This window comes from Ranitomeya variabilis, chromosome 5 (assembly GCF_051348905.1).
Source record: "Ranitomeya variabilis isolate aRanVar5 chromosome 5, aRanVar5.hap1, whole genome shotgun sequence".
Lineage (NCBI taxonomy): Eukaryota > Metazoa > Chordata > Amphibia > Anura > Dendrobatidae > Ranitomeya > Ranitomeya variabilis.
Window position 1 is genome coordinate 121,424,719 of NC_135236.1, and position 16,790 is coordinate 121,441,508.

Genomic DNA, 16,790 nt, shown 5'->3' on the forward strand with positions numbered 1-16,790 from the left:
CAATATAAGTGATTAGGTGACTTTATTCTTGGGGTCCGTGCGATTATAGCAATACCAGATATACAGCTCTCCCAAAAATTAAGAGACCACTGCAAAATTTTCAGTTTCTCTGATTTTTCTCTTAATAGGTACATTTTTGAGTAAAATGTAAATTTTTCATTTATTCTATAAACTTCTGACAACATGTCTCCGAATTTCCAAGCAATAATTTTTGTATTTTTTTCTGCAAAGAAAAATAGTCAAAATTAAAAAAAAAACAAACAAAAAAAAAAAACGGGCTTTCAGAACTCAAATAATGCAAAGAAGTCAAGTTCATAATAATTTAGAAACAATACTAATGTTTTAACTCAGGAAGAGTTCATAAATCAATATTTTGTGGAATAACCATGATTTTTAGTCACAGCTTTCATGCGTCTTGGCATGCTTTCCACCAGTCTTTCACACTGCTCCTGGCGCAAAAATGTAAGCAGTTCTTCTTTGTTTGATGGCTTGTGACTATCCATCATCCTCCTGATTACATTCCAGAGGTTTTCAATGGGGTTCAGGTCTGGAGATTGGGCTGCCCATGACAGGGTTTTGATGTGGTGGTCTCTTAATTTTTGCCAGAGGTGTATATAAGATTTCAGCACATCAATAACAACAGGTGCAAATACAATCAACTTAAAAAGTTATTCCCACGATGGCAATGTTTTTTATGGAAAGCACAGCATCTGCATGACGATTGTTAATATATAGTACAAGCTGAACATGAACTCTCATTCTTGTACCTTTGTGTATTTTTTTAATCTCTTTTTCTGGCCCTGAGTACATCCAGCTTCACAGAGCTAAACAAGCACACAACTTCTCCAAAGTACTGGTTGACCCACGTTCTGCCCTACTGTGTGCTTCTTGATAGAGACATATGAACAATTGTTAGCTATATGAATGAGATGAGCATTGATATGTAGTGTTTTTAATGTTGTGACTGTGATTCACTACAATATGCGACCAATATTTGTTACTATTTACAAACTCTACATCTTATTAGGGGTTCATGACAATCTTAAGAACGAGATCATGCTCTCCACGGCTTGCATAACAGATCTGGACATAGAAAATTTGAACTGTACCAAAACAGGGCCATTAGAACAATGTGGATGTTTTATTAGACAGTGATATAGGGTTCATCTGTCTTTCATTAATTAGACGGGATCATTAGGTGCAAATACAGCTGCTATGGGATCTTCAGTACAGTGTAGCTGAGAAATCCTACAACCCAGTTTACATGGTCACTGGGTGCATGGAGCATGTGTAACGGGGTCCAGGGTGGTAGTTATGGCGAGGGGCTTCTGTATTTCAATCACACCTTGGTACCCCGCTGCATAAATAAAAGAATGTCCATTTTGTGGTGTGCTGTGTGTGTCACATAGTTCACCCACCTGTGGGTCAGGGATCTCTTCAGCATGCAGAGCTCCAGTCCTTTTCAGACACACACAAATATAGTCAGAGTCCTTGTTCTTTTCAAATAAAACTTTACTCAGCTCCTTCATAACAGTTACAGTCCAGTCATTTCCAAAAGATATGTGAACTCCGTCTCCTGCACTTTCCCTGGTCTTTTCCTTCAGCTTATCTTCTAGCACCATGGCTTTCAGACCCGCAGTTCCCTGGGAATTCCAGCTTTCTGATACTAGGTGCTTCCCATCCACTTCCGCCATCCTCGGCCAAAAAATCAGGTTGCCTCTGCAATTCCTGTTCGGACCGTAAGTCCCGGACATCACAGGAGGTAACCCACAGAAAAGCCACCGACCCTTCCAGACTGCCTCGCTTCCCATATGCTCCAAGATCTAACATCTCCAGACCTGCTTCCCTCAGTGCTTCTTCTGTCTCAACTGCAACTCACACTGGACTACAACTCCTTCTAGAACAATTCTCCTCACACTGCTCTAGCTCCTCCCATTAGCCCTCCTATTGGCTTAACGCTATCTTATCTAAATCTAAAGCTGACATCTACATTTAATTCTATAGTGCCCCCCTTGACACTAACCCGGCACTGCACTGTCATACCCAATACCAATGCAGACCTAACTCTAACACTGACTGTCCCTATTTCTGTCCCTAACATATCCTATATAATAATCACCAGTTGGGACTTCCGGCCGCTGTCCCATAAGGCACTGCGGCAGTGTCACTTGCGCCTGCGCAAGTAACATACACTTCTCCACTATTCCCACGCAGGCGCAGTAACAGCCACGTCGTTACTACGCATGTGCAGGAATAGCGGTGACGTGTATGTCACTTGCGCCTGCGAAAAATACAAAAATGCAGAGCGATGATATAGAACAGATACCAGTATGTTGGAAAGCGCAAACGGTGTGAGACATGTCCGCTGCTCCTGTCAGCACCACTAAGCATGCACAGATGTTAATTTCACCGCACTCCGGATGCGATAGCATCGGGCCTATTTCTAGTACAGATATAGACACAGGTGCATCAGTTCACATAAGGACGTTGTCAGCTATTAGCAAATTATACAAATTATACATCAAAAAAACATAACACGTACCCGGTTTTATTAGGCAGGCATGCACAGAAATGCAGGGCACAAAGCAGCCGTCTGCACAGCCCCAACACATGCTCAACTGACAGTGTTAGGAATCCTGGAATACAGATACAATGGCAATGGATAATAGTCATCGTTTTGGGTGGGTGGGTGGGTGACAGTTGCACATCAGTGTAGGTTTAAAAAAATAGGTAGTATTGGCACATATGAATGATTATCTATGTATAGAAAACAGTCCTCGTTATCATTTTAAGAATAAGCCTTTATTTATATAGTTGATAACTTATTGACCAGACCAACCACTGGGACCTGCACTGACACAGAACAGGGATTTTTTATCCCCAATGAGGCACTTTTATCCTCATTAGAATGGAGCGACAGAGCTCGTGCCCGACTGCTGCTCCGTGTATTTTCTACGAAGCTGCCAGAAAAAGCTGAGTACAGCACTCAGCATGCCCATAAGGAATGATTGGAGTGGCAGTGGAGCATGCGTACTGTCACTCCATGTTGTAGCGTGATGATATCTTGTTTTCACCGAACATTCCCTGTACGTTATGAAACATGTTGCCTAAAGAAAGTATATAAAGACAACCTCATGGATTATATAGTGACAAAGAAATTCACCTGCTCCTGTAGGGGTTAAAAGAATAATAACCATTGGTCCCCATTGCCCAGAGAATCCAGTACAAAACCCTAACCATGACGTACAAAGCCATCCACAACCTGTCTCCTCCATACATCTGTGACCTCGTCTCCCGGTACTTACCTACACGCAACCTCCGATCCTCACAAGATCTCCTCTACTCCCCTTTTATCTCCTCTTCCCACAATCGTATACAAGATTTCTCTCGCGTATCACCTCTACTCTGGAACCCTCTACCACAACACATCAGACTCTCGCCTACCATCAAAACCTTCAAAAAGAGCCTGAAGACTCACCTCTTCTGACAAGCCTACAACCCGCAGTAACCACCGATCGACCAAACCGCTGCATGACCAGCTCTATCCTCGCCTACTGTATCCTCACCCATCCCTTGTATATTATGAGCCCTCGCGGGCAGGGTCCTCTCTCCTCCTGTGCCGTTATGACTTGTATTGTTTAAGATTATTGTACTTGTTTTTTTTATGTATACCCCTCCTTACATGTAAAGCGCCATGGAATAAATGGCGCTATAACAATAAATAATAATAATAATAATTTCTACAAAAAAAAATACATGACACGAAGGAATGCCTCCTTCTAATATAATCTCATTAGTACAGTAACTATAGTCACATAGAAGTAAGTATTGTAAGTATAAGTACTGAATCCCTCCTCCCTCTCACAGACATAAGTTCCATACACAATGCGGATGACGCTGCCGCTCTATATAACACCTCAATAGCTGTAGCTTTGGAATCTTCTGCCCCACTTACACATACCAAAGCTTGCAAAATCAACAGACAGCCCTGGCACACCAGCCTGACAAAGAACTGAGGCGAGCTTCCAGGGCTGCTGAGCGCAGATGGAAAAGATCCCACTCCAACGACCACTTAATCGCATTCAAACAGTCCCTCACTACTTTCAAGACCGCACTCGCCACAGCTAAACAAACCTACTTCTCATCTCTCATATCCTCCCTGTCTCACAACCCTAAACAGTTATTCAACACCTTCAATTCTCTCCTCCGTCCCCCAGCACCTCCTCCCTCCTCACTTATCTCTGCTGAAGACTTTGCCTCATTCTTCAAGCAGAAGATTGATAACATCAGAGACAGTTTTGGTCAACAAGCCCCAGAGCCCTTCCTCCCAACTTCCCTACCCTCCACCTCCAAAACCAACTACTCCACCATTACAGAAGATCAACTCGCCACTCTACTCTCAAGATCGCATCTCACCACCTGTGCACTTGACCCGCTCCCATCCCACCTCATCCCAAACCTCACCATAATCTTCATCCCAACCCTAACCCATCTCTTCAACCTATCACTAACAACTGGTGTTTTCCCCTCAAGCTTTAAACATGCCTCCATCACACCTATCCTCAAAAAGCCCTCTCTTGACCCATCCTCTGTATCTAGCTATCGCCCTATATCACTTCTCCCCTATGCCTCAAAACTACTGGAACAACACGTCTACCTTGAACTGTTCTCCCATCTCTCTTCTTGCTCCCTCTTTGACCGCTTACAATCTGGCTTCCGGTCACACCATTCCACTGAAACTGCGCTAACTAAGGTCACCAATGACCTCTTAACCGCCAAGAGCAAGCGACACTACTCTGTTCTCCTCCTCCTCGACCTGTCGGCTGCCTTTGACACAGTGGACCATTCCCTATTATTACAGACCCTCTCATCCCTTGGCATCACAGACTTGGCCCTATCCTGGATCTCATCATACCTAACAGACCGGACATTCAGCGTCTCCCACTCACACACCACCTCCTCACCTCGCCCCCTCTCTGTCGGAGTCCCACAAGGTTCAGTCCTTGGGCCCCTGCTCTTCTCCATTTACACCTTTGGCCTGGGACAGCTCATAGAATCTCATGGCTTTCAGTATCACCTCTATGCTGATGACACACAGATCTACATCTCTGGACCAGATATCACCTCCCTACTAACCAGAATCCCTCAATGTCTGTCCACTATTTCATCCTTCTTCTCTGCTAAATTTCTGAAACTTAACATGGACAAAACAGAATTCATCATCTTTCCCCCATCTCACGTGACCCCCCCAACGAACCTATCCATTACAGTAAATGGCTGCCCACTCTCCCCAGTCCCACAAGCTCGCTGCCTCGGGGTTATCCTTGACGCTGATCTCTCCTTCAAACCACATATCCAAGCCCTTTGCACTTCCTGCCGACTTCAACTCAAAAATATTGCACGAATCAGTTCATTCCTCAACCAAGAATCTGCAAAAACCCTAGTCCATGCCCTCATCATCTCTCGCCTTGACTACTGCAACCTCCTGCTCTGTGGCCTCCCCTCAAACACTCTCGCACCCCTCCAATCTATTCTAAACTCTGCTGCCCGACTAATCCACCTGTCCCCCCGCTATTCTCCGGCCTCTCCCCTCTGTCAATCCCTTCACAGGCTCCCCATTGCCCAGAGACTCCAGTACAAAACCCTAACCATGACGTACAAAGCCATCCACAACCTGTCTCCTCCTTACATCTGTGACCTCATCTCCCGGTACTTTCCTACACGCAACCTCCGATCCTCACAAGATCTCCTTCTCTACTCCCCTCTTATCTCCTCTTCCCACAATCGTATACAAGATTTCTCTCGCGTATCACCCCTACTCTGGAACCCTCTACCACAACACATCAGACTCTCGCCCACCATCGAAACCTTCAAAAAGAATCTGAAGACCCACCTCTTCCGACAAGCCTACAACCTGCAGTAACCACCGATCGACCAAACCACTGCATGACCAGCTCTACCCTCACCTACTGTATCCTCACCCATCCCTTGTAGATTGTGAGCCTTCGCGGGCAGGGTCCTCTCTCCTACTGTACCAGTTATGACTTGTATTGTTCAAGATTATTGTACTTGTTTTTATTATGTATACCCCTCCTCACTTGTAAAGCGCCATGGAATAAATGGCGCTATAACAATAAATAATAATAATAATAATAATAATAAGTATTGCTTTTTCATTCACTAATAATAAATCATGGACTAAATAAGAAAGTCACTAGGAGTCTAAAGAAAAGCTAAATCCTAGAAATCCATAAACTTGTATTATTATTATTGAGATGTTGTCATTCGATCATTTCTGTACAGTCTTTATATTGACATTTAGAATAGCCTTCCTTATCTACACCTATGACCTTCCAACAAGTGCAGATATGTAAAGCCCTTCAATATGAAGCTGAAGGAGCAAGGGATGGCTCTAAATGCATTATTATTCTGCTCTAGGCCTGAAGATCTATAATTGTTTAACAGTGCTACTTCAGAAGATTACATTAAATTCCCAGCTTCATTCGCTTTCATAAAATGTAAGGTTGTGTCACCATATAAATCAGTAAACAGCACAATCCCGCTGTGTCTCAGGAGCTGCGCTCCGTAGTAAAGCCATTTGCATTTTAGAAAATATAATTGATCTTATTTAGCTATGCGAGTAGGGTTGTTTTGGTGCTTATAAGTAGCATATAGTTTCATGTCTTGAAGTATATCGCCAGTTTGTGATTGTAATAAATACACTCTAATTTTTCACATTCTCCAGGCAGGGGGCGTAGTGGCTTCCGGGCTTTGTTTATCCCACAAAGTACATTTTAAGTCCACAATTGAATGTGTTAAAAAATATTCCTGTTCTGATATAATCTTGTAAATATGCCCCTGCTATACACTGTTATTTACAGTCTCTGACTATGCCGAGCTTCTCCAGGTTTTGGATGCATACACCACAACTCCTGTCCAAGTCACTTTTGATAAGAGAGTATACAGACAACGCAGCAGGGCCTTCCAACTGCTGCTTTTTTAAGTAATATATTCCCCTGCCTGTTTTGTCACAGGAGTGTTTCTGTCATGTTGTTAGTCCTGTGAGCTCATCATAAATCAAGTAAGTGATGCAGGAGTGCCAGCAGCAGGTGAGCACTTACCTGACACTGACTTGATTTATGATGAGCTTACAGGGCTGGAGAAGTGTCAGAAACACTCGCTTCTGTGATAAAACAAGCAGAAGCAGCAACTACAAGCCATTGGTGTTTTGTCCGTATACTCTCTAATAATAAGTGGCCACTTCCCCTGGCCTGGAGCAGTGGTGTGTGCCAACCAAGAACTGGAGCAGCTATGCATGGCCAGACATAGCAAATAAGACAGCACATAGCTGTGTAAGGAAGTGACTAAATGCAACAGAGGAGGCGCCAGGTGGAAACAACAATTTAGTTATTGTATTAACAATGTGAACTAGAAACTGGGATACTGAAAATGACAAATCACAAAAGTACAATATTCACAGAGTATTTGACCAGCAATTTATAACAGAGGCATATGGAATCAGCTCCGAGTCTACAGTCCAACAATTCTACTAGAGGGGAACAAGCCCATCATTTGAAAGGAACAGCCTCTGGAAATTTCTGTGGCTTTCTGGGCCTTGTGGAGTTCCACTGTTCTGTGTCACTAGCCGCATGTTTTTCTTACAAAGTCTATCAACATTCTCTGAGCCGCTCTAGCTTCAGCCGGACCCCGTCTGGTCCGCAGCCCTCCCTCCCCCCATGCCCAGTACCATAAGTCTGTGCAGGAAGTGACTGCTCATCTCACATGTCTCTTTTGATCACTGGCCCAGGCTGGAGTGAGTCTCTAGCCAGGTATTTGCAGAGCCTCTTTGGTGCTTGACCGCTGACGAGTGTCTCCTCTGTCCATATCGGCTGGGGCCTAGTCCTCCTCTGTTAACCGGCATTGTCTAGGTCGGGAACAGGTGCTTTTCAGGAATTATTATTATTATTTATTTATATAGCACCATTAATTCCATGGTGCTGTACATGTGAAAAGGGGTTACATACAGGGTTATAGATATCGTTAACAGTAAACAAATTTACAATGACAGACTGGTACAGAGGGAAGAGGACCCTGTCCTTGCGGACTTACATTCTTTGGGATAATGGGGAAGAGACAGTAGGTTGGTGTGCTGCAGCACTGGTTGTGGTGAGGCGGCAGCTCTGGTGGTGGTGAGGCGGCAGCTCAGGTGGTTGGTGAGGTGGCAGCTCTGGCGGTGGTGACACGGCAGCTCGGGTGGTTGCTGGGGTGGCAGCGGCTCAGGTGGTTGATGGGGCGGCAGCTCGGGTGGTTGGTGAGGCGGTAGAATGGTTATTGCAGGCTGAAGGCTTTCCTGAATAGATGGGTTTTCAGGTTCCATCTGAAGTATCCAAGGGTGGTGGATAATCGGACTTGTTGAGGCGTGGAATTACAGAGGATGGGGACATTCGGGAGAAATCTTGGAGGCGGTTGTGTGAGGAACGAATAAGTGTGGAGGAGAGTAGGAGGTCTTGGGAGGATCGAAGATTACGTGAGGGAAGATAGTGGGAAATTAGTTAAGAGATATAGGGAGGGGACAGGTTGTGGATGACTTTGTAGATTAATGTTAGTAGTTTGAACAGGATTCGTTGGGGAATTGGGAGCTAGTGGAGGTATTTGCAGAGGGGTGAAGCAGGGGAGTAGTGAAGAGAGAGATGGATTAGCCGAGCAGCAGAGTTGAGGACAGGCTGGAGTGGTGCGTGCAAGGGATTTATCGGGGAGGCCACAGAGGAGGGTGTTGCAGTAATTGAGACGGGAGATGATGAGGGCATGCACAAGAGTTTTAGTAGATTGTGGACTGAGAAAGGGACGGATTCTGGCAATGTTTTTGAGTTGGAGGCGACAGGAGGTGGCTAGAGTTTGGACGTGCGGTTTGAAGGACAGGGTAGAATCGAGAGTTACCCCGAGGCAGCGGATTTCAGGTGCGGGAGAGAGCGTAATGCCTTTTACCATAATAGATAGATCAGGTAGGGGGGATACGTGGGATGGGGGAAAGATGATGAGTTCGGTTTTGTCTACATTGAGTTTTAGGAAGCGAGAGTTGAAGAAGGAGGATATGGCTGACAGACACTCCGGGATTCTGGACAGAAGAGAGGTGACATCTGAGCCAGAGAGGTAGATCTGAGTGTCGTCCGCATATAGGTGGTACTGGAAGCCATGGGACTTTATAAGTTGTCCTAGGCCAAGGGTATAGATGGAAAAAAGTAGAGGCCCTAGAACAGAGCCTTGAGGGACTCCAACAGAGAGGGGGTGGGGTGAGGAGGTAGTGTTGGAGTGGGAAACGCTAAATGTGCGGTCGGAAAGGTATGAGGCAATCCAGGACAGGGCAAGGCCTTTGATGCGGAGGGAAAAAAGAATCTGTAGCAGTAGGCAGTGGTGGACTGTGTTGAAAGCAAAGGACAGGTAGAGAAGGAGGAGGATGGAGAACTGTCTGTTAGCTTTGGCTGTAAGTCATTAGTAATTTTGGTCAGAGCAGTTTTGGTGAAGTGGTGGGGGTGGAAACCAGATTGGAGGTTGTCAAGGAGAGAGTTAGATGAGAGGTGGGAGGAAAGTTGACCATGGACATGCTGCTCAAGGATTTTGGCAGCAAATGGGAGCAGTGATATGGGGCCATAGCTGGGCATAGCAGTTGGGTCAAGGTTAGCTTTTTTGAGGATGGGTGTGATGGTGGCATGTTTAAAGGCGGAGGGGAAAGTACCAGAACATAGCGATAGGTTGAAGAGATGGGTTAGGGCTGGAATGAGCATGATAGTGAGGTTGGGGAGCAGGTGGGAAGGGATGGGGTCAAGTGCACAGGTGGTGAGGTGTGATTTGGAAAGGAGGCGTGTAAGTTCTCCTTCAGTCATGTTGGAGAGGGAAGTTATTGCAAAGTAACATAGCAGGAATGAAGAAATTTATTTTTTCCATCTAAGGCCTTGTTCACACGATCCTTTTTTCCCTGCGGATTTTTCAGGTCCTGATTTGTGAAAACCGCAGTGCAAAACCTGCGGTGGTTTTCACTGCTGTTTTCAGTCCTTTTTCTTCTGCGGATTCCACTGCGGGTTTCCAGCTGCTTTTTTCCTATTGGTGCAGGTGGAAAACAGCAGCGGAATCCGCAGAAAGAATTGACATGGTACTTCTTTTTTTCCGCAGAAAATCAGCGCGGATTTTCTGGCGGAAAAAAGGATCGTGGGAACAGCGGGGTTTTTTTTCCATTGGGTAACATTGTACTGTACCCTGCATGGAAAAAGGATGCGGATCCGCAGCTGCAAATCCGCTGCGGATCCGCAGTAAAAACCGCATCGTGTGAACATAGCCTAAATGTTGAGAACTTCTGAACAAGTCACTATAGCCGGCAGACTTTCAGGGCATTATTTGGCCACGAAGTGCCATGGCAAACATGAGGACCACACGATCAAGAACTCAGTGTGCTGATCGGGTTAATGAGGAAGCCCCCACACTTTGTTAACCATTTATATGCTGTAGTCATTGAGAGCAGCATTTAAGGGGTTAAACCACTATAGTCGGTACCAACACTGATCGTGGCTGATGCAGCAAGTTGTCAGCTATAGTGTATAGCTGACAGCTACATAATTGTCAACCCCCCGGGGATTCTAATCTGTTATATCACAGGTCAGTAAAAAGACGTATTGGTGGTCACTAAGGGGTTAAAAATTGTTGATTTTTTTTTTTTGAAGATTTCCATATAACCATTTACATAAAAATATGAGAACTTGCAATATTCACAGCAGTCAGGATGTTTTGTACTAGAATCAAACATTCTCTTCTATAAAGTAGACTTTTCAGCAGTTTCTTTATCATCACAGAAATGATGACAATGACAGGCAACACCTCTGTACATAGGAGATAATACATATCCCCCATTCACAATAGGCGATGATACAGGTCAGTACCTTCCATTCCCTGCACAAAGACCTTTTTCCAGATTATAGCATGCCCAGCTTATATTTCTATACAACAAATATGCTATGAATCAGTCTATTGATGCTAATGTCCACAGGAGGAAGAGGAAGTATGGGTCTAATATTAGACCCAATTCCCACTGTGAAAACTGCAGGATTTTATATTTGTAGGTAGTGATATGAAAACTAAAAATATAAATCAATAAAAAAAATACATTTAACATTAAAACCTCATCAAATTAAAAGGATGTTTTCTCGTGACACGTTCCCTTTAATGTAAATTGGCACATACATAAAGTGTAGAGATGGGCGGACACCTGGATGTTCGGGTCTGGTGGATTCGGCCGAAGAGTTACAAAAAGTTTGGGTTCAGGTACCAGAACAGTACCCGGACCCGAACCCAAACCTGGACTCCATTCACTTTAATTGGGGTCCCGAACACCCAGTGTATGCCACGCTGTCATGTGCATGACAGCCCAGTCAAAGAGCCGCAGTTCCCATGCGGTCAAAAGACAGCGTGAGCGCGCAGTTGTGATCGTAGGTATCATGTCATGTGCAAAACAGCGCAACAAACACTTGGTGTTCGGGCAGCCAAACCCAAATAGTAACACGACTTCCTGGTGAAGTCCATGTTCGGTGTCCGTGCCCGAACAGTATGTGTTCAGTACGGACTCCAAACTTTACTGTTCAGGTTCACTCATCTCTAATAAGGAGTCCTGACATCTCAGCTCTGTAGAACTGGACTCCTAAATTGCAGGGAACAAAACGTTCAAGAACTTTTCTAGCATGGATCTTCAAACTAAGTACACCGCTCTCATCAAGTCTAAAAGATCTACTTACTAATGTTTGCAGTTTGCATTGTGAAATCTGTCCAATGATCCCAGATTTCTTTCTATGAAAGTGAAAAAAGGGAAAATAGTCCAATGAAATACTACATAAAGTGATATTTTACTGGAGCTATCTAATTTCTCAGGTATCTATTAGATATGATAATATATCTTATATTACTTTGTTGTTGTTTTTAAGTGTATAACCAAACAAACCACAAATGCAATAACCTCGGATATGGCAATATTCTTAGTAAAACTTTTCCCATTAACAGAAACCATCCTAAAGTGATAAATATTAAGAACTAGATACTATATTGTTATGTTTTTATATTCTGCATGACTTGTCCAAACATCATAAATTCTGCTTTGTAACACGCAAGACAGTTAGTGATTTCTATTTTCATCTGTACAAAGACTGACAGCAGCAAGTTTTCATTCCTTGTAACCAAAGTAAAATGAAATTTCTCCTACGTGATCATCCACTTAGAAGAATAACATGACTACAAGAGATTGCTTAGCGCAATGCATGTGACCTCCACCGCTAGTAATTTAATTTGAGGATTGTGTTTTGTCATGACCATTCCATCCATCATGAAATATCACATCGATCAAATCAAGGAAATTCTGTATCAAGACTATAGTAATGATTACATTGTGTTTAAGGAATTATTTTTGAAATGTTGGATCCTTACAGGGTCAGGATTAAAATAGAAAAGGTTATGTTTTGAGAATAGAGGTTAGAGCTGTGTATTCATATAATTGTTGTATAACGAGCCCCCATAAGATGCTCTTAATAAGGTGCTTATCTTATGCTATTGAACACAGAAATAGACATGGGAATTTCTGGTTTAGTGTCGTATTTACAGCCACAAGCCATGTTCTAATTACATACTTCACCACATAGGTGGCCAGGAAGCAAAATATGTAGTGTTGAGCAAAATGATTCACAAGCCCCTGGTCTAGTAGTCATATTGGTTGTCCATGGCTGCCAGACCAGAGCCCAGCGAACGGCCTCCTACCTGCTGACATACTTAGCGTCTCTTCTGATTAGTAGGTCCATAATGATGTCATGGTTGTGAAGTTTGGCTTACTAATTAGACAAGGCCTTGTGAATATTGGCAGGTAGAAGGAGGCTCACAGGACTCTGGCCCCATGGACACAGACTATCAACATGATCACTGACCCAGGGTCCTGCAAATCTTTTTGCCCAACTGTAACCATACAGTCACAAACATGGCAAGTGGGTGCTAATTGATGCTCTAACTGGGACCATGTAGAATATTCCAGTGAGTCTTGGTCATTCCAGGAGGTACAATAAGTAGCTTGTGCCTAGTGCTTTTGAACCAATCCCTGAATGGGGGTTCAGGGCCCCATTCATCACAACTTATGACCATAGCCCTCTGAAGTGCAATGCTGGGAGCACGTAACTGATGTCCTTCAATAAATGGGTTATCTGTACATCACTCATCCAAGGTACTTGGTGGATACCAAAATATCTATTATTTTAGAACGTAAAATATAAAGATTTTATTTTACAATACAAACCATATTTACAACGTAACTTACTTTACAGTAATAATAGGTAATCAGCTGTAAACCCTAAATAATATAATACCGAAAACCTTCCTTGTGTTTACCTAGCAGTACAAACTAACAGTTTAGGAACTGCCTTGCTTATGCCTCTTAGGCTGGTTTCACATTAGCGTTTCGAGGAGCTGCAGAGGGCTGCGGACTTCCTACGTGAAGCCCCGCCCTCGGCCGCACCTCTGCCGCTAGCTCCACCTACTTCTGCATGTGGCCTGCATACCTATCTTTAACATTAGGTATGCAGGTTGTGCGGCTGCTTCCACATGCGTCGCTTTGACGATGCGGCGACCAGTGTAGGACGCAGCTTGTAGCAATTTTTTTTTCTCCGCATCGTCAAAACGACGCATGCGGAAGCATCCGCATACAGCAGCACGACCTGCGTACCTAATGTTAAAGATAGGTATGCAGGCCGCATGCAGAAGTAGGCGGAGCTAGCGGCTGAGGTGCGGCCGAGGGCGGGGCTTCACGGAGGATGTCTGCAGACCTCCGCAGCTCCTCAAAACGCTAGTGTGAAACTAGCCTTATTCTACAAGAATTCCATCATTTTCCCGCTGCCTCCGAAACTCTGTTATTCTGGCCTCAATGTACCATACTTCAACTCTAGTCTCTTTATACTTTAGGATGCTGTATAGTGCATCAAGTATGAAAAAGACATAGAGAAGCAAACTGATAAACCAAAACGTACCTCATTTTCTGTGGGAACGAAGTAAAAGGATTGGGACAGTGATTTACAGTCATTGAAATCTCTAACTATGTCAAAGGAATTCAGGCTCTTGTTAAGGCCCCTTGGAAACGTCCTCCAAACTCAGAGACTTGCACCAATAGCGTTTTTATGACATGCCAGTGACATACCATCACCACATATCATATATCAATGTGGATTTTCCCTTTTAACAAAATATCTAGCCTGGAATGTGAGAGAGCACCAAAGGACGGATACAAAAATGGCGAATTGTTATGCGAAACGCACAAGTACCATATTTGTGTTTGATACACTGAGCTTTTGAGATTTGTCCTACAAAGGAGCAATACTGAGCTGCTAAATTCTGCTGAAAATGTCTGGCTCAAAGGAAGGCAACAAGACTAGACAGTCTAAAAATGCACCAAATTTCTCAACTACAATTATCCACTGTGATAAATCTGGTGCATTTCAAGGCTTCCTAGTCCAAGCACTATCTAAAAATTAGCTTTAACAAAGCTCCCCCATTGTTTTATGCTTGGGAGGGTGATACATGGCTAAAAAAAATAGAGAGATACACTATAGAGAGTTACACTATGAACCTCTTCTTCAGGCCATGCAGTTCAGTAGATAGACCACAATGTATATGTTTTTCCAAGAATGTTTTTTTTAACTTTTAGCATAAATTTTTAGGATAGGGGTTTTCATGTGAATTGTTAGGTTGGAAAATCCACATCGTAAAATAGTAGCAGCATTGTGGATGAAATTTTACAAAATCTCATCCACATGCTGTGCAGAGAATATCTAAAAATTGTCCACCGCTGCAGATTTGTCTGCAATATGTCCTTTTAGTCTGTGGATTACCACTCTTGGTTTCATGCTTTGCAATGCAAAGGTTGAATTCTGCAGTAAATGTGCAACATTTCCACAAAATCCACAGCAGATGATTCCCAGATGGACATACTCTTGGGGTATGTTTCCACGGTCAGTAAAAGCTGCGGGTTTGATGCTGCGTTCATCCGCAGCGTCAAACCCGCAGCGGCCAGATGTTACAGCATAGTGGATGGGATTTGAAGAAATCCCATCTCCAATATGCATGCAGGGACGCCTCTGTCGTCCCTGCGGAGACGGACATGCAACGCTTCTTTCAATACAGCAGCATGTCAATTTATCTCCGCATGATAAATTTCCCGTTCAATGTATTGGACACGGTGATTCCACACAGTTCAATGAACACATGTGGAATCACCTGCATTCAAAAGCTGGAAGCGCTTTGGATGCAGTGGACATGTGCTACGTCCAAAGCGCTGCCGGTTCCTGACCGTGGAAACATACCCTTGGGGTTTCATGAACAGCAATAGACTAAAATCTTTTCTATAAGTTCAATAAATGCATGCTGATCTGTTTAGTTAAATTCTGACATGGTCATTCTGACTTGATTTTTGCTTACTTTACAGGCTCGCTTTACCCTCCAGCCAAACCATCTGTAACTATTTTTAAAATAACCTTTTGGCTGGGTTATTTTAACAGCTGCATCAACCCAGTTATCTACCCATGTTCCAGTCGTGAGTTTAGGAAGGCCTTCCAGAACATTCTGCATGGTCGCTGCTCTCATAGGAGACAGGCTTCGAGTAAGTACTCATCGGGATACATCCTGAGCAGCCCAGTGCATCGTAGTCCAGAGGAGCAAAGGGATGTTGTGCGAATCCCAGTAGGTTCTGGAGAAACGTTCTACAAGATCACAAAAACTGATGGAGTCTGTGAATGGAAATATTTTTCTCCAATGCCAAGTCCATCGTCTCCATATGGGCCACCAAAGGACTTTTCAAACTGTTCAACGGCTAGGACAAGCAGTAAGTCAATTTTACGGACCTGCTGTTGTATCGGCACAGAGAAAATCCGAACGTGTCATAATATTCCTACAATAAAAATACATAAAATCTCCACAAGTGAAAATGGAGAACCCGTCTGAGAATAACAGGTCAAAACTATCGATGTAAACTCCAATACTCATAGACATGTGCTGCATGTGAAATGGAAGTGACCATGTATTTCTGTTCAATATGGTTGTGCAAAACGTTCGATTCCAGTCAGCAGCCTCTACATTCCATTGTATCTGATCTGAGCCTCACTTTAACTATTGACTTTTTATACTCTCAACATTTTGAATCTTGACTAGTAATGAACAATGCTGCTATAATTGCACCAGGGATGTGGATGCATTGAATAAAAACTTGCTTTAAAAGCCTCCATGGTGCTATCTTATTCCAAAATAAAGTCATCTGGAAACTTAACTAATTGGCCGACGCTGTACTATCTATGTCCAGTTAAGGCTTGTGGCGAATCAACATGTGCTGTGCACTCTGTACAGGTGGAGAACATCCAATTCTAGTTTTGGATAGTTAAGTTTCCATCTGCAATTCACTTGCAATAAACACAATCACAAACAATAGTGTCATTGGTTCTTTCAGCCAAAGTTGTGTATCTTCGGTTATCCAAAGTCTTCATTATGAGTAGCTGTACCGGGTTGTTCGAGAGTTCATCATCTGGATAATTTCATATATGAAAGAACACAAAGTACAAATTCCTACAATGAGTTTAGTTATCACGCTGGCAGAGAATTACAAAATGGCGCACAATTTATTCATTTAAGAAAATTGTCTTTGCGAAAAGGGCATAGCAACTGATAATATAAGGATAAAATAGGAATGAGTTCCAATTTATACCATTAGCTTTCAGGTGCACATAGCTATATTA

The 16,790-nt window shown here is 43.5% G+C and overlaps 1 protein-coding gene across 1 annotated transcript in view; it reads left to right on the forward strand.

The window, feature by feature from the left end:
- Positions 1 to 16,477, forward strand: part of ADRA1A (adrenoceptor alpha 1A) — a 234,300-nt gene extending 217,823 nt beyond the window's left edge. Inside the window, exon 3 of the mRNA XM_077263152.1 lies at positions 15,491 to 16,477. Within this exon, the coding sequence (XP_077119267.1) occupies positions 15,491 to 16,005 (515 nt within the window). The 3' untranslated portion in view covers positions 16,006 to 16,477. The remainder of the gene's footprint in view (positions 1 to 15,490) is intronic.
- Positions 16,478 to 16,790: the final 313 nt, after the last annotated feature.